General features: G+C 49.7%; 1 protein-coding gene and 1 long non-coding RNA gene across 3 annotated transcripts; one reads left to right on the top strand and one right to left on the bottom strand.

Annotated features, from left to right (window-relative positions):
- Nucleotides 1-257: 257 nt before the first annotated feature.
- LOC133231664 (uncharacterized) lies at nucleotides 258-5,143 on the bottom strand. Of its 2 annotated transcripts, XR_009731189.1 has the most exons (4): nucleotides 4,984-5,143; nucleotides 2,762-3,000; nucleotides 2,441-2,608; nucleotides 258-590 (listed from the first exon to the last, which is right to left on the bottom strand). It is a non-coding gene; the product is annotated as an uncharacterized LOC133231664 (long non-coding RNA). The 2 variants fall into 2 exon arrangements; XR_009731188.1 differs by lacking the exon at nucleotides 2,441-2,608.
- A 128-nt stretch (nucleotides 5,144-5,271) lies between these two features.
- On the top strand, nucleotides 5,272-10,209 carry CCDC182 (coiled-coil domain containing 182). Its single transcript, XM_061390057.1, has one exon. The coding sequence runs from the start codon at nucleotides 5,343-5,345 to the stop codon at nucleotides 5,802-5,804; it is 462 nt and encodes a 153-aa protein (XP_061246041.1). The 5' UTR covers nucleotides 5,272-5,342; the 3' UTR covers nucleotides 5,805-10,209.
- The last annotated feature ends 7,642 nt before the right edge of the window (nucleotides 10,210-17,851 follow it).

The raw sequence follows: 17,851 nt of genomic DNA, 5'->3' as shown, positions 1-17,851 counted from the left end.
TTGGAAACCCTAACACATGCTGCTCTGGAACCCCTGCCACACCAGTCACATCTGATCCTCAGGGCTGGGGCCTGCATCTCGCAGGGTTGATACCCTGCTTTGTCCTCCCGTTTTTCTGAGACGCTGCAGAAACAGACCAGGAGCAGGGAAACCCTACCGACACTGGCCCAGGGAGGCCTGGCCAGGAGATGTCAGAGTCCCTTCCTCTTGACACTGTGAAGGGGACTGATAGATTTGCCCCCTCTTACTTTCCGGAGTTTATGTAAAGAAGTTCTGAAGCAAGCAAAGGTCTGTATTGTAAAGCTTCTAGGAGAAGAGCACTCAGAGCGTGTCACACTGAGTCGGCCCTGCTGAGGGCTCCCCAAAGGTTCAGGGGCTCCCGGGCCTGGGGTCTTCTGCTGACAGAGCAAGCATTTGCTCCTGACCTCCGCCGAGGCTCACGTGGAAACACAGGCCTCCCCACCAGCTCTGTGTGCAGAGAGATGAACTGAGACCTCATGAAAAAGCGCCAGGGACGTTGAACAACTGCTGTCCTTTCTTAACCGTTACTACTTTTCTTTCACAGCACTGGTTATGACTTCTACCATTCCCTGTGCGAGACAAAGAGGCAGAGCATCAAAGTCAGAGAGAGAGACAGACAAACAGAAAAACACTCAAGCCAGAAGACAGACACGTATTTCCTGTCACTGAGTCAAGAAACATTTATTGAGAACCTGCTGTGTGCCTGCACAGACCTGCACACACACCCCCTAATCAATGCACCAGGAGACCACAGGCTGTTACATCATCTCCCCAGGCCCCCATCTGGGTCTTGTTGTTGTTTTCAGTCGCTTGACTCTGTGACCCCACGTACAGCAGCATGCCAGGCTTCCCTATTCTTCACCATCTCCTGGAGCTTGCTCAAACGCCTGTCCATTGAGTCGGTGTTGCCATCCAGCCATCTCGTCCTCTGTTGTCCCCTTCTCCTTCCGCCTTCAATCTTTCCCAGCATCAGGATCTTTTCCAACAAGTCAACTCCTCGCATCAGGTGGCCAAAGTACTTCAGCTTCAGCATCAGTCCTTCCAATGAATTTTTAGGGTTGATTTCCTTTAGGATGGACTGGTTTGATCTCCTTGCAGTCCAAGGGACTCTCAAGAGTCTTCTCCAGCTGGAGATCAAACCAGTCCATCCTAAAGGAAATCAACCCTGAATATTCATTGGGAGAACTGATGCTGAAGCTAAAGCTCCAGTATTTTGGCCACCTGATGCAAAGAGCAGACTCATTAGAAAACACCCTTATGCTGGGAAAGATAGAAGGCGGGAGGAGAAGAGGGTGACAGAGGGTGAGATGGTTGGATGGCATCACTGACTCACTGGACATGAGTTTGGGTAAACTCCAGGAGTTGGTGATGGACAGGGAGGCCTGGCCTGCTGCAGTCCATGGGGTCACAGAGTCAAAGAGCGACTGAACAACAACCAGCACCACAGTTTGAAGGCATCAGTTCTTCAGTGCTCAGCCTTTTTTATTGTCCAGCTTTCACATATATACATGACTACTGGAAAACCATAGCTTAGACTATACAGACCTTTGTAGACAAAGTAATGTCTCTGCTTTTCAGTAATGTCTCTGGGTCTTCAGTTCAGTTCAGTTCAGTTCAGTCACTCAGTCGTGTCCGACTCTTTGCGACCCCATGAATCGCAGCTTGCCAGGCCTCCCTGTCCATCACCAACTCCTGGAGTTCACTGAGACTCACGTCCATCGAGTCAGTGATGCCATCCAGCCATCTCATCCTCTGTCGTCCCCTTCTCCTCCTGCCCCCAATCCCTCCCAGCATCAGAGTCTTTTCCAATGAGTCAACTCTTCGCATGAGGTGGCCAAAGCACTGGAGTTTCAGCTTTAGCATCATTCCTTCCAGAGAAATCCCAGGGCTGATCTCCCTTAGAATTAGGTAGCAAATAAGAGAGGTGCTGTTTCCGCTCAGGCCAGTAGGTGTCATCATGTCAGAGGGAAAACGAGGGGAGCTGCAGGACCTCTCTGAGCAAAACTTGTTCATCCCGTTTCTGAGCGCCATTACGTGCAGCTGCACCAGCAGGGCACACAGGGTGAGAAACGTACAGCCTCTGTCCTCCTGGGATTTACTGCGCCATCAGGGACCTGGAGGGACAAGGTCACAGAATGAGGGGGGGAGTCTGTACAGGCTGGGAAAGTTGAAGGGAAGGACTGTGTGGATCTTAGCGCAGCAGAGACTTCACATTACATCAGAGGGAATAGGTTCAGAGAGGAGGGCGGAGAATAGGCGGAGGAGAGCAATTCCAGACTCCAGATCGCCTGGCTCCTAGAGCAGGGCTTTTTCTTCTATACATTGTGTATCAATAACTGGTGCTGCCCATCTTGAGACTCAAAATTCCACCTTAGTTTAGCCATGAAACTCCCTACAAAATGCCATCTCCGATACCTACTGCCGTCTCTCAATGGATCCATCTTCCTCCTGGAGAAGGCCCATGCCCTCCTCACAGGTCCTGTGGTACAGGAGTTGTCTCACTCACACACACTCATGAAGGATCCCTGCATGCATCTCTTTCAAGAGACATCATGCTGGTAGCTTGAACCAGTCTCGTCAGCAACAGCTATAAATTAGAGGGGTTTGTTTTGTTTTTTTCCTCCCAGAGAGCATCCCCCCGCCCACTCACCTGCACACCACTGAATTAGTATCCCCACTTTATAGATGAGGAAACTGAGGCCCAGGGAGATGAGTCAACACACAAAGATGTGCAGCTTACTGTGGGTGGTGGAGCTGAGACCCCCAACCCAGGGGGTATGATGCTGGAGCATGCAGAGATGGTAGCACCAATAGGGCTCAGAGTCCCCTGGATGTGGAGGGGTGCGGGTTTCTCAAGCAGGCACTGATGAGGGGGCTGCCTTGGGCTAGTCTCATCAACCTGATGGCAGCACTGGAACAGGAACCATTTTGGGTGAAATGATCTTAGTCCAGCTTTGGGTGGGTTGAATTTGAAGCAGGCTGTTGGAAAGAAGGACAGGCCAGATGAGAAGTCTGGGCAAGAGACTGAGGTCTGCAAGACGGAGGGCTCTTCTTGACCAAACCAGTTTCCTTTCTTACAGTCGACAGGTCAGAAGTGGGAGGTTCACCCGTCTATGTGTTTTTCCTCATCTCTGTCTGCATTCAGGCAGGATCTGGCAGGGTAGGGAGAGAGGGACCATGCACCCTGGCTCCCACGCATTCCCTGGTCCACATGCACAGTGAGTGCACAAAAGGGACTTGCTGAATGAGAGAGTGAGTGACCAATTTTATCCTGAATCAGCTCTGCTGAGGACCACCCATCAAAACCTGAGTATACCTCTAAGATTATCGAGAATTCTGACATCATTATAGGAGTATGGATTTGGAATCAGAAATTATTATTCTAGAGATTATCATATTAAAGTGAAGTAAATCAGAGGACAGGTATCATATGACATCACTTCTATATGGAATTTAAGGACTTCCCTCAGATGATAAAGAATCTACCTGCAATGCAGGAGACTCAGATTTGATCCCTGGGTTGGGAAGACCCCCTGGAGAAGGAAATGGCAACCCACTCCAGTGTTCTTGCCTAGAGAATTCTATGGACAGAGGAGCCTGGTGGGCCAGAGCTCATGAGGTCACAAAGAGTAGGACACCACTGAGCGACTAACACACACACACACACACACGTGGAATCTTAAAAAGGATACAAATGACCTTGTTTACAGAACAGTAAGGAAAGTTATGACCAACCTAGACATCATATTGAAAAGCAGAGACATTACTTTGCCAACAAAGGTCCGTCTAGTCAAGGCTATAGTTTTTCCAGTGGTCATGTATGGATGTGAGAGTTGGACTGTGAAGAAAGCTGAGCACTGAAGAATTGATGCTTTTGAACTGTGGTGTTGAAGAAGACTCCTGAGAGTCTCTTGGACTGCAAGGAGATCCAACCAGTCCATTCTGAAGGAGATCAGTCCTGGGTGTTCTTTGGAAGGAATGATGCTAAAGCTGAAACTCCAGTGCTTTGGCCACCTCATGCGAAGAGTTGACTCATTGGAAAAGACTCTGATGCTGGGAGGGATTGGGGGCAGGAGGAGAAGGGGACGACAGAGGATGAGATGGCTGGTTGGCATCACTGACTCGATGGATGTGAGTTTGAGTGAACTCCGGGAGATGGTGATGGACAGGGAGGCCTGCTGTTGCTGCTGCTGCTAAGTCGCTTCAGTCGTGTCCGACTCTGTGTGACCCCATAGACGGCAGCCCACCAGGCTCCCCTGTCCCTGGGATTCTCCAGGCAAGAACACTGGATTGGGTTGCCATTTCCTTCTCCAGTCCATGAAAGTGAAAGTGAAAGTGAAGTCGCTCAGTCCTGTCCGACTCTTCGAGACCCCATGGATTGCAGCCCACCAGGCTCCTCCGTCCATGGGATTTTCCAGGCAAGAGTACTGGAGCGGGGTGCCGTCGCCTTCTCCGAGGCCTGGCGTGCTGCAATTTATGGGTTCACAAAGAGTTGGACACGACTGAGTGACTGAACTGAACTGAACAGAATCACAGACATAGAAAACAAACTTATGGTTGGCACAGGCAATGGTGGGAAGAGAGGAGATAAATTAAGAGCTTGGGATTTACACATATACACTATAATATATAAAATAGGAAAACAATAAGGACCTACTGTACAGCACAAGGAACCATATTCAAGATCTCATAATAACCTATTATAATGGAAAATAATCTGAAAAAAATATGTATAGCTGAATTACTTTGCTGCACATCGGAAACTAATATAAAATAATCTTACTTCAATTAAAACATTACTTTTTTTTTTTTTTTTAGCATTTTAGGGCTAGAAGTGAGATTAAGTATCATCTCTTACAATGTCCTTGCTTCACTAGTGAAGCCCGGAGACCCTTATGAGACCACCCAGGTCCCTTGCTGTGTAGGAGACTACCCTGCCTGGCCTTCCTCCAGTCAGCTTACTTTACTGCCCCGGGCCTCCTCGTGTCCCAGGACAAGACAAGGAGAGATGGAGCTCCAGTTCCGGAAGGGCAATGAGTTGATAAGAATCCATATCTCCGGGGGCACAACTAAATACTTCTTGGGTAGATGAGCAAAGTCCAGGATAACCAAGCCAGGAAGCTACAATATGCAAATGAGTGGATTGCACGTTCCCCCTGATTGGCTAGAGGGGCCCTGATGTCACAATAGGTGGGGTTTCTCCATTCCAAAGGATTGTGTCTCCTGCCAAAAAAATAAATAAATAAATAAATAAAAACAAAAAAATTCACTGACCTGGTTAGACCCTAGCTCCCTCTCTTTGTCCAGACGGAGGCGGCACTATGGAGCCCCTCTATCAGTCCGGTTCCATTCTTATGAAGGTGAACACCTTACAAGGAAAGAAGATGGTGGAGAGCGGCCTCCAGTCTGGGGACTTCTCGCTGCCCCCGTCGTGGTCCTCCAGCCTCCTGCCGCTGGCCGACCTAGAGATCCTGCAGCAGAAGGTGGCCGGGATGCAGCGAGAGCTGGAGGACTTCAAGAAGGAGGCGCTCAGGGCCATCCGCTACCTGGAAGACGCCTTCTGTGAGATGAACGGGGCCCTGGTGCAGCAGGAGGAGCAGGCGGCCCGCGTGAAGCAGCGGCTGCGGGAGGAGGAGGATCGGGGCGTCGTGCGGAACAAGGTCCTCACCTTCCTGCTGCCCCGGGAGAAGCAGCTCCGGGAGCACTGCAAGCGGCTGGAGTTCCTGCTTCTGGGCCGGGGCCGCGACCCCCCTAGCATCCCTGGGAAGATCCAGGCCAAATAAGGCTCCTCCGCGACGAGCCGCCGAGCAGCCCAGTGGAAGATGCGTTTAGCTAGAAGGACACATCCCGAGTCCTGGTCCGTTTGCTCCCCTCCCCCACCCCCTCTCTGCGGCTTTCCTTCTGCCTAAATAACACCTTGCTGAGAGGCGAAAAGACCCGTTATGTTCTTTCGGTGAAGCTCTGTCTAACCAGCAGCACCCAAGAAAGAGGCGCCCCAACCCTAAGTCGTTGGAAGACACCTGTAACTTCCCCCCTTTAACGGCTTTCCTCTTTGTAATGGTACTATTGCTCAAATGTGTAACATGTTTTTTTTTTTAACCTTCTTAAACTGATTGTGTCGAACAGATGTAACTTCTTTTAATGACTGCAGGCTCCACGGCTTGTTACTTCATGCATGGTCTGCCGAGAGGGGCGATCGTCCGCCGGAGCACTAAGCGGCCTCAGGTTACTCCTCCTGTGGTCCTCATCCTCGCCTAGCCAGCTTTCCAGCCTGCTTTCACGGTTGACCGTCCCGTGTCCCTTTGCCGCCTTTGCCCACCTCTGATTCCTCTCCGTTTGGTCTGCAGCTGGGCCTGAGGGATCCACAAAGGGAATTAGGCTCCAGTAAGCTGGAGTCTTCCCTGGGGCTTTCCTGGTGGCTCAGAGGGTAAAGCATTTGCCTGCAATGCAGGAGACCTGGGTTAGATCCCTGGGTCAGGGAGGTCCCCTGGAGAAGGAAATATCAATCCACTCCAGTACTCTTGCCTGGAAAATCCCATGGACAGAGAAGCCTGGTAGACTACAGTCCATGGGATCGCAAAGAGTCAGACACGACTGAGCAATTGCTTACTTGCCTAAGCTGGAGTCAGATGAGCTTAGCACGGGGATGAGGCCACACCTAGAAGGTGGGGCCATAAAGCCCTGAAGCTGATTTTCACGTCTGACCCATGCAGCTGGAGTTGCTATGAAGCCCCACTGTTCATCAGGTGATGTACCCTGATACACAGTATCCCACTTACTCTGATAGCTGTGGTAGTGCTAGTTGCTCAGTCATGTCCGACGCTTTGCGACCCCATGGACTGTAGCCCACTGAACTCCTCTGTCTGTGGGATTCTCCAGGCAAGAATACTGGAAAAGTGAAGTCGCTCAGTCGTGTCCGACTCTTTGCGACCCCATGGACTGTAGCCTATCATGCTCCTCAGTTCATGGAATTTTTCAGGCAAGAATACTGGAAAAGTGAAGTCGCTCAGTCGTGTCCGACTCTTTGCGACCCCATGGACTGTAGCCTATCATGCTCCTCAGTTCATGGAATTTTTCAGGCAAGAGTACTGGAGTGGGTTGCCATTTCCTTCTCCACGGGATCTTCCCGACCCAGGGATTGAACCTAGGTCTCCCGCATTGTGGGCAGACACTTTACGGTCTGAGCCACTACGGAATTGCTATTCCCTTCTCTAGAGGGTCTTCCTGACCCAGGGGCTGAATCTGGGTGTCTCACATTGTAGGCAGATTCTTTCCTATCTGAGCTACAAGGAAGTACGTGCTCCTGTAGGCCCCGTTAGAAGCAAGTGCTGTTGTATTAATTGTGGAGGGTGGGAAGCTGACCCCAGGAAGGTAAGTCCTTCCCCCAAGAGCTCCGGCCTTGAAAGTTCAAGGTCACCTGAGCTCATCTGCTGTCCTGCTGCCCCCCCGGGAATTGGATCAGGCTGTCATGGACCTGTTCTTCTGGAGGGCTGAGATTGTCATGTCGGTCTATTGGGTGCTCCTTTGCTGTCACTGTGACTTTTATATTCAATAAGGCTTTCTGTTTCATCCAGTCCTATTTTCTCTCTGGTCCCCCAAAACTCGGCCATGTGGAGGGATTCTCCCCTAAAGAGCAGAGGGAGTGCCTGACGGCCAGGTCAGCCCTTGAGCAGAGTGGGCCTGTCCTCCCAGCTCGAAACCTGCAGCCCGGGCCGTGTCCACTGACAGCCCAGCTCAGTTCCCGCCTCCCTCCTTTCTTCCATAGAATCTCTCCAAACAAGGTTTGAAGATCTGCAACACCCAGGCTGGTCTTCAGGAAAGGACCCCAGGCCTGATCCATTCTTCATGGTGACATCATCTATCAACCATGTACCCTGAAGGGCTTCAACCCTGTACTAACTTTAGTTTCTACTTTGGGAGGTGTCCCTGAAGTGGTAACAATAATGTTAAAACCAGTAAGATTACTGCCTGTACTGCTAATTTATAGTTACCAAGAATATGATGTAGTCAGGGCGCCAGGCTTGTCCCTCTGAAGGCGGGTATTAGTATAACCTTCACCTTAGGATTTTGAGAAAACTGAAGCTCAGAGAGGCTCAGTAACTTGCCCAGGGTCACACAGCTGATAATTGGTAGAGTTAAAATTTGAACTGAGGAATGTCTAATGCCAGAGGCTGTGCTTCTCACCACTTTGTATTATTTTTGAAGGCTAAATGCTTCTTGAATGGATAAAATATGAGTGTACTGAAATTGGTGAGGTGAGAAGGATTGAAAGCTTTTGGCAGTGGAGTGGGGGGGGGCGGTTCCTGTGCCCTTCAGCCTTGTAGGGGATGCAGGTGTGTGCGTGTGTGTGTTTACAAATGTATTTGAGAAGGAGAACTTGACTGGAAAACCATAAGAAGAGAGTTAAACAATCAGCTGCTCTGTGCAGAGGAAAGTGGATCTAATGTAACTCCTGTGGAAAAGGGTCTGAGGCTTTTGCACGTTCAGCTTGTAATCAGCCTGCTCAGAAATGACGGTGATCACGGGAATCCTAAGACATGGCAAGGTGCTGCCCATGACTGGTGCCTGCCTGACCGCACCCGGGAGGGTCTGTGCTTAGTTCTGGCCCATTTTTCCAGAGGGTCTTAGACAGCCTGGAGTGCCCCCTCTCGAGATCCTGAGGAGTGGGTGTGACCGAAGGACCTGGGGACCTTGGCTGACAAGGTTCGCGGGGACACGTGGTCACGCCCTTCCAAACACAGGAAGGCCTGACTGTATCTGGGGCTTGAGGGGCTATGAAATGTCACCTCTCTGTCTCTGCCTCCATTAGGAACCAGTTGACGGGTAGACCCAGGAGCCAAGCAAATGGAGATCACCTTTATTGTTGATAAAGCTGTTCAAGAAGGCGGTTTACATATGTGAAATAGATCACCAGTCCAGGTTCGATGCATGAGACAGGGTGATCAGGGCCGGTGCACTGTGACGACCCTGAGGGATGGGTGGGAGAGGGACTCAAGGATGGGGGACATATGTAGACCCATGGCTGATTCATGTCAAGGTATGGCAAAAACCACCACAATATTGTAAAGTAATTAGCCTCCAATTAAAATAAATTAATCAATTTTTTTTTAAAAAGAAGGCAGTTTAGACCCTGTGAGCCAGGTGAGCTGGCTGAGACCTTAGCCCTGAACCTGACGTGGTCTCCAGACACAGGTGTATGCAGCCGTGACATCTTCCTACTTCCATAAACTGGACAGTGTGGCTTCTCTATGGAGGAATGACTCAAGAGAGGAAGGGGAGAGCTGTGCAGGGGCTGACCTTTCTCCCAAATCCTCCAACTCAGAACGTTACTTCGTGATCCTGGGAGAGGTGTGGGTGGAGGGAAGACAGCCAAGAACACTGCTGGTGGGGAGCCCCCTCCGTAGCAAAAGAGGAGTGGGAAATACGAGTGCCCGTCCTAACAGCAAAAGCGTTAGCCTGAAGCCATATAGTTCCATAGGCTGGCACTAGCGGATATCCACAGCAAGGGACTTCCCTGGTGGTCCCGTGGCTAAGACTCTGCACTCCCAGTGCAGGGGGACTGGGTTCCATCCCCGGTCAGGGAATTAGATCCCACATGCTATAATGAGGACTGAAGATCCCCTGTGCTGCAACCAAGACCAGAAAGAAATAAATCTATATTAAAAATATAATAACATCGAGTGCTTCCTATGTGTCCATGCAGTTAAGAGCTGACCCAGCAGGTATGAGATGTTCAAACCTTGCATGTTTCAAAGCGCGATCTGGCCCCCTGATTGGTTCCTGGGAGATAACCTCTAAGCCCTTGTAATACTCTGCCTGATAAAAGTGTCTTTGTTTATCTGGGCCCTTAGGTCACACCAGATCATTTATGCTAACAATATGATTTATGTTGGGGACCCTGGGCCAAGCTGTATCAGTCTGACCTCTGAAGAGGCTAGAAACTAAGTAACTAAGGTAAGCCATGGAGGAGTTCTCCATGCCTAGAAATAAACACCCAGAAAAACCCTGGACCACGAGACTCAGGTGAGCTTCCCTGGTTGACAGGACTTTATACCTGTCATCACACATCACTGCTGCGGAAGTTAACCACTGTCTGTACAACTCCACAGGAAGAGGACAACTGGAAGCTTGTGCCTGATCTCTTCTGGACTCCCCCCTGTGCTCCTTTGACCTTTGCTGATCTTAATCTGCATCCTTTAGGTCTAATAAACCATGCTGCTGCTACTGCTGCTGCTGAGTCGCTTCAGTCATGTCCGACTCTGTGACACCATGGACTGTAGCCTGCCAGGCTCCTCTGCCCGTGGGATTCTCCATATAAGAGTACTGGAGTGGATTGCCATGCCCTCCTCCAGGGGATCTTCCCAGCCTGGGTCTCCTGCATTGCAGGAAGATTCCTCACCGCTGAGCCAGCAGGGAAGCCTGTAATAAACCACAGTTGTGTGCAAAACAGCTTTTCTTAGCCTGTGAACAGTTCTAGTGACTCACCGAACCTTAGGACAGTCTTGGGAACCTATGCTGCCGTGTCAGATGCGCTTGACACTTCATCCGTATTATCCTCACAGTAACCTTGTGAGCTAGGCTCTCTTATCCCTGTGACAGATGAAGAAACGGAGGCATGGAGAGGTGAAGTGACTTGCCTAGGAGGACCAGCAAGATGTAGCATTCCCTCTCCTGACTACCACCCTCCGCCAAAGGTCAAGAGATTGGAGGAAGGACTGGGAGGTCCTGTGGGGGTGGCCCCATAGTCTTCTGGTTCTAAGGAGGTGATTCATCCTGGAGTAATGAGCAGGAGGAAGAGACAAGAAGTTGGTGGGTTTCCTGTCTGGGAGAGCTCAAGTGCAGATATGCCACGGTGAGTGAGACCGCTGGGAGGCCTAGGGTGACTGACTAGTCCTGGTTTAACTGGGACTGTCTCATTAGAGAACTGAAAGTCCCAAATGCCAGGAGCCCTCTCAGTTTCTGGGCTAACTGGAATGGGTTGTCATCTGGCATTAGACATAAGCCACCTTGGGGTGATCCGGGTGAGGCTGTGGCTGGGGTGAGTCACAGCAGGCCAGGGCAGGAACGAGCCCTGATCGTCTCTGCCAGGTGAGTGCATCTTGGCTCCCATTTTTAACCAGAGGCAGCAGGAGGGGCTTATCCTTGATTTCATTTCTCCTCCTGGCTCTCAGGTCCCTGCCTACCCCCTCAAGCTGGCAAGGAGATTTGAGAGCAAGGCCTTTTCGGAACAGCTTTTGTGATCCTTGTGTAGACAATTGGGATACTCGAGAAGGGCGCACCTCCTAGCTGAGACCCTAGTCCTGGAGGACAGAGGACTTCATGGTAGAATCAAGAGCCTGCAGTCTGTGAGCATCACCAACAAGAGACAGCTCTTTGCAGCTTTGGAAAATGGAGCTCCTCACTCCGACTCTTCTCCTCCCGACCGTAAACAATAAAGTCGAGCAGCCCAACTGCTCACTTTCTTGGAAATTCTAAAACAAATAGAAGACAAAATAACAGATGGCTTTCTCCCTGCCGGTAGCTGTAGTTCTCAAAGGTTCTCTACAAGCTGCAACGCTCCGCTTGCTCTTCTCAAGCACTCCCAGCCGTCAGAGGGCTGCTGAGATCTCAGACTCGTGGCTGCATCTTAGGAAGAACCCGTGGCAGGCAGAGAGTTCTCCCCGGGACCCCGAATCCCATGTCTACTGCAAGCTGGGACGCTTGGGTGAGCAGCAAGACAGCAGAGATGTGGGAAAGCCAAACACAGAGCGTTTGGCTCGGAGAGGTTACCAACCTCAGCTGCCAACTTCAGTCTTGTCTTTTCTGTTTACCTGACCCCAGAAGAGAGCTCCGAGGGACAACATGGCTGGGAAGAGTCAGGTGGTGTGGGTGGGAAGCAAGAGTTTGCGTTTGGGAATTGGCTTCACACTACACATTGAATGTTGCCTCCTGATCTGATCCAGTCCACTTGGTACTTCCACGGGTGTGCGGAGAGCTGCAAGCTGTGGAAACCTTTCTGACATTCACCAGGTTTTGATCTTTCCTTGTTATTTCCTGGAAAAACCAGTTTAGTAGTGTTTCCATGTTGAGTTAGCATTGACCCAGACATTCCACTCCTAGGGATAGATCCAAGAGAAACGAAAACATATGTCCACACAAAACTTGTACATGAACATTCATAGTACCCTTCATAATGGCCCCAAGTGAAAGTTGCTCAGCCATGTCTGACTCTGTGACCCCATGGATTATACAGTCCCTGGAATTCTCCAGGCCAGAATACTGGAGTCAGTAGCCTTTCCCTTCTCCAGGGGATCTTCCCAACCCAGGGATCAAATGCAGGTCTCCCGCACTGCAGTGGATTCTTTAAAAAAAAAAATTTCGCTTGGTGTAGGTGACTGCATTCTGAATCAGGTTCTCTAGAAACACCTTCAGCATCCTGCGGGTGTCCTCATAGATGAGGCCAGAAATACGCTTAACTCCTCCACACTGGGCCAGACGACAGATAGTGAGCTTGGTGATGCCCGGATTATCGCTTAGTGCCACCTTTTCCAAGGCCATTCCCATCCTTGCCATGCCCAGACATGGTAAAGCAGCTGAGAACGTTCAAAACAGCCTGGATTCTTTACCAGCTGAACCGCCAGGGAAGCCCAAGAATACTGAAGTGGGTAGCCCATCCCTTCTCTGGGGGATCTTCCTGACCCAGGAATTGAACTGGGGTCTCCTGCATTGCAGGAGGATTCTTTACCAGCTGAGCTATGAGGGAAGCCCCAGAGTGGCCTCATAATGGCTCCAAAGTGAAGTGAAGTCACTCAGTCGTGTCTGACTCTTTGCGACCCCATGGACTGTAGCCTATCAGGCTCCTCCATCCATGGGATTTTCCAGGCAAGAGTGCTAGAGTGGATTGCCATTTCCTTCTCCAGGGGATGTTCCCGACCCAGGAGTCGAACCTGGGTCTCCCACATTGCAGGCAGATGCTTTACCGTCTGAGCCACCAGGGAAGCTCCAAAGTGGAACTCAAAGCTCTATCAACTGATGAAAGAATAAATAAAATGTGGTCTATCTATGCAACACAGTGTTGTTTGGTAATAAAAAAAAGGAATGAAATACAAATTATGATGCAATATTATGCTTAGTGAAAGAAGCCAGTCACAAAAGACCACATGATACCATTTATGTAAATATCCCAAAGAGACAAATCTATAGCGACAGCAAGCAGATCAGTGGGAGCCTGGGGCTGTAGCGTTGGAGGAATAGGGAGAGTGACTTCTAATGGGTATGAAGTTTCTTGTTGAAGTGACTAAAGCACTCTAAAACTATAGTGCCCTTTAAATAGGTGAATTGCATGGGATGTGAATTATATGTCAATAAAGTTGTTTAAAAAATAATGTGTAGGAACTTCTCTGGGGGTCCAGTGATTAAGACTTTGATCCCCGATTAAGGAACTAGGATCCCACATGCCTCATGGCCAGAAAACCAAACCAAACAAAAAACCCCCATAAAACAGAAGCAATATTGTAATAAATTCAATAAAGACTTCAAAATACTCCATATAAAAAGATCTTAAAAATATAAAGTGTAAGTTCAAATACACAGTGGGGGTAAAAAAGAAGCAATACTACAATTTATCATTCAAATCCCCTTTAATATTGAGAGATACAAATCAAGACTGCAATTATTGTAAATTGTTTTAGCCTGGACGTTCTAGAGCCACACGGGCTCCCAAGTTTATTTGGGCTATACATGTAAAAGGTGCCCGATTCAGAGACAGGCACATAACAGGGGTATCACAGATGATAAATAAAACAGCAAGTAAGGCACAAAAATATTGCGAATCAATGTGGTCACCTCCACCATCTAAGAAGCCTCAGGAGCGTGGCAGCAAATATACGATGCTCTTTCGTGCCCAACTGTATGCTTGACTCCCTTCTCCAGTTGCAGAGGAGGTGGAGCTTCTAGAGCGAGACCAAGCCCCGCACCTCCCCCTGACCTGGAAAATATCTCTGATGGGATAAAGAGCAGCATCAGGGTCAGTTGCCCAAGGGGCTGTTACAGGCTGTCACGTGACTTGCCGTGTGACCTGTCACATGACAGGAGGTGGTAAAGAGGTCTTAAGCTCTTCACATGTCTTGTCTCTGGCCTGGCCTCAAAAAGCTTTACTCTGGTGTGATTTCTTGGTTGACTTCTTGCTCATCTCACCTCTTTCCTTTTGAGTTCCTTGCAACAGCAGGAGAGGGTAAGGGATAGGCATGCAGGCTCTGCAGACAAACTAGCCCTCAGTTCTGTATGGCATAGGGATGTTCCTCTGAGGCCTCTCGAAGTGCTGCCCAGTTGAACTTACTGTGATAATGGAAACGTTTTATAATTCTGAGCTGTCAGCACTGTTGTCATCAGCCACGTGTGGCCAGTAATATTTAGGGGGAAAAATGAGCTAGTTTCTCAGTCATATCCGACTCTTCGTGACCTCATGGACTGCAGCCTTCCAGCCTCTGTCCATGGGATTCTCCTGGCAAGAATACTGGAGTGGGTTGCCATTTCCTTCTCCAGGGGATCTTTCCGACCCAGGGATCTAACCCTGTCTCTTGCAGGCAGATTCTTTACCGTCTGGGTTATCAGGGAAGCCCAAGATTTATGAACTGGACTTTAAATTTTATTTAATTTTAATCAGCTATATGTGGGCAGCCACTACAGCCTCAAAGCCTCAGTTTCCCCACATTGCCCAATGTGATATTGATGCTACCTACCTAGTGGGAACGTTGGGTGAGTTAACAGAGGAAATGCAAGTATGGCATGATAACTGACTGAGACTGCATTTACAATTTGACTCTCTACTCCACATTCAGGCTGTGCTCCCTGCCTCAGGGAGTCTTGTCTGTGGGGCCCCAAACAGATGTTGCCGGAAGCACAAAGAGGCTTGGCATTTGGGCTTGGAAGTGTAAACCATGGAGGGAAATTACACTGTATCAACCCACAGTGCAAGGAGATGGGATTCTGAGTGCCGATGGCCGTGGAAACCAGCTCCAAGGGCGAGGTCGGATCAGGACCCGGGCCTGCTGGTCTACCTCAGCGTCAGAGGAGTACGGGGTCTCAGTCCTCTGGCTGCAGCTGGCTGAGTCTCTGTCTGTTCTCATCGTGGTCACACGGATAAGCACAAGTGGCGGTGCTTTTCGGAGACAGCCAGCATGTTGTCATTCAGAAAAAGTCAAGCCAAAGCTGAGGTTTAAAACCAAGATCCAGGGCTTCCCTGGTGGCTCAGTGGTAAAGCATCTGCTTGTCAAGGCAGGGGACCCCCGGTCCATCCCTGATCTGGGAAGAGCCCACGTGCCTCAGAGCAACTAAGCCCATGTGCCCCAACTATTAAGCCTGGGCTCTAGAGCCCAGGGAGCACAATTATTGAGCCCACGGGCCACAACTACTGAAGCTGGTGCACCCTCAAGCCTGTGCTCCACAACAAGAGGAACCACCACAGTGAGAAGCCCACAGCACAGCTAGAGGGTGGCCCCTGCTCGGTGCAACTAGAGAAAAGCCCACAGAGGCAGGAAGACCCAGCACAGCACCCCCGCCCCAAACGCAACGCTTTAAAACCAAGGTCCAAGTGGAAATGCCACCTTCCTGGAAAGAACCAGGACTCGGGGTGGGGGAGAGGTTGCAGAGTCTGCAGGTCAGAGTTTCCCAGAAACAGAGCCTCCTGGGAGTAAGCGGAAGATTTCCTGTAGTTTACTCTCGAGAGCCCACTGGGTGGGGAGTCCTGCTGGAACAGAGGGGACACCTTGACCCTTGGACATCCATCCTCTTAGAAGAGGTTCTCGAAGGTGCTCTGATGACCTGGGGTGACAGGGAGGAAAGCCCACGTCCCTGAGGCTCAGAGAAAGGAAAGAAGCTGGTTCCAGTGTCCTTGGCTTGTCTGTCACTATCCTGTATGGCTACAGCTCCAGGAGGGGGCACGGTCCCATTTCTGGGTTTGACAGTTCTGGTGGAGTCAAACCTGTCTCTACTAAATAAATGAGATCTCTCCAGGGCAGATCAATATTTAATGTGGGGTTTAAAAAGACGGACTCAGGAAATGAGTTTAAAAGTGGTGAATTTGCCTTAGGTAGCAATTTCTGAAATACAGTGGTATCAGGGGACAGATTATTCAAACTCAAGCTATGGTTAATATAAAAACAGTTGAACAAGCCGAGTTCAACTGTGCATCAGTGGCTCTGAATCCCCCAGTTTTCTGTGTGCAACTCACAGAGGATTAGTGGCAAATTGGAAGAGACCTGCTACTGTGAGGGCATCTACTCCAGGGCCGCTAAGTCCCTGGACAGCCGCCTCCGCCCTCACCGGTGCAGACATCACTAATCAACCCAGGCCTCTTTCTTCTTGAGTTAGATGCGGACTCATCTTTCTCTCCTCAACACTGCACTCTGGGCAGCCACCATCTATTAGTCAGTGTGCCCCTGATGTGAAATGAATTTCCCATCTTCCTCTAGTTCACATTCCTCATTTAGCAGAAGGGAAGTTCAAAGTTACGCACTGAGTTAGTGACTGATCCAGGACAAGGGCCCCAAACAGACTTCCCTTCCCCACATGAATGCTTTAGAAGTTCATACTGGATCCATTTATTGACTTTCTGTGAGCAACATGGGGCTTTCCCCACGATGGCTTTCAAGCATCATTGAATAGTTGGTTTCAGAGATAAAATGCTACAATTTCAGAGCTAAAAAATGGGCTTCCCAGGCGGTGCAATGGTAAAGAATCCGCCTGCCAGTGCAGGACATGCAAGAGACACGGGTTCGATCCCTGGGTGGAAAGACCACCTGGAGAAGGAAATGGCAACCAGTATTCTTGTCTGGAAAACTCCATGGACAGAAGAGCCCTGGGGGCTACAGTCCGTGGGGTGGCAAAGAGTTGGGTACAACTGAGTGACTGAGCACACGAGAGCTAGAAAACAGCTTAAAGATGCTCTCAGTCTACTCGTTCCATCACCGGGAAGTGAAAACTCAGAGAGGTGAAGTGACTTTGCGTAAGGACGCACAGCTGGTGGCTCGTTTGTCTACATTCTGAAGGCTTGGGCAAATTACTCAAATGTTCGGACCCCCATTTTCCTTTAAGAACCTCAGACTTGGAAAAGGTGTTTAAGAAAAATGTGCAGTATCTATTGTTGACATACCTCGATGTTTACATAGATACCCTCAGGTTTATCTTTCTAATAATATTTTGTTTAGCTGGTGCAAAAATTGGTTGGCATGGCCTAAACAAATAGTAACTGGGATCTGGATTTGTGGTAGGCCACAGAGAGGTGTCTGAAAACCTTTTTAATGATTTTTCAGTATCTACCTGTGGGCAGGAAACTATGGTTTCTAAGACAGGAAAGAAATATTCTTTCCCCAGGATGGAGGGTCAGGGAGGTGGTTTTGCCGCTCAGGGTTTAACACCACGTTTGCGGTCTCCGTTTCCTCATTCATAAAACAGTAATAATGACACCTGTCCTCTCCACTTCAGAGGCAGATTGTAAAGGTCAAAAGGAATAATATCGGGGACGAATGCTTGAAAAGTAAGGGACTGTTGTGACAGGCCAAGGGGATGGGGCTGGCAGGAGGAGGTAAGGGTCTCAGGATTTGGGGGGGGGGATGAAGGAGACCCCGCCTTGGCTTCGGAACTGGGGCAGGAATTTCTGTGCCCTCATTCCACCAGGCGCTCCTGTCAGATTTAAACCCACCTCTGCTTTCCTGCCTGAGATGCTGCGATGTTTCAGGAATGGCAGCCCAAAGAAATGCCACGTGTGTAAAAGGTTGCTTTCCCTGAATTTGCCACTGGGTATTATTTTTATGCCACTGTTCTGTTATCCAACTTCAAAAATATACATCAT

Source organism: Bos javanicus, chromosome 19, assembly GCF_032452875.1.
Source record: "Bos javanicus breed banteng chromosome 19, ARS-OSU_banteng_1.0, whole genome shotgun sequence".
NCBI lineage: Eukaryota > Metazoa > Chordata > Mammalia > Artiodactyla > Bovidae > Bos > Bos javanicus.
This window is presented reverse-complemented; position numbering and strand designations above follow the sequence as displayed.

What these genes read in the sequence shown, in the direction of transcription:
- CCDC182 (XM_061390057.1), top strand. Translation starts at nt 5,343, where the DNA reads ATGGAGCCCCTCTATCAGTCCGGTTCCATTCTTATGAAGGTGAACACC.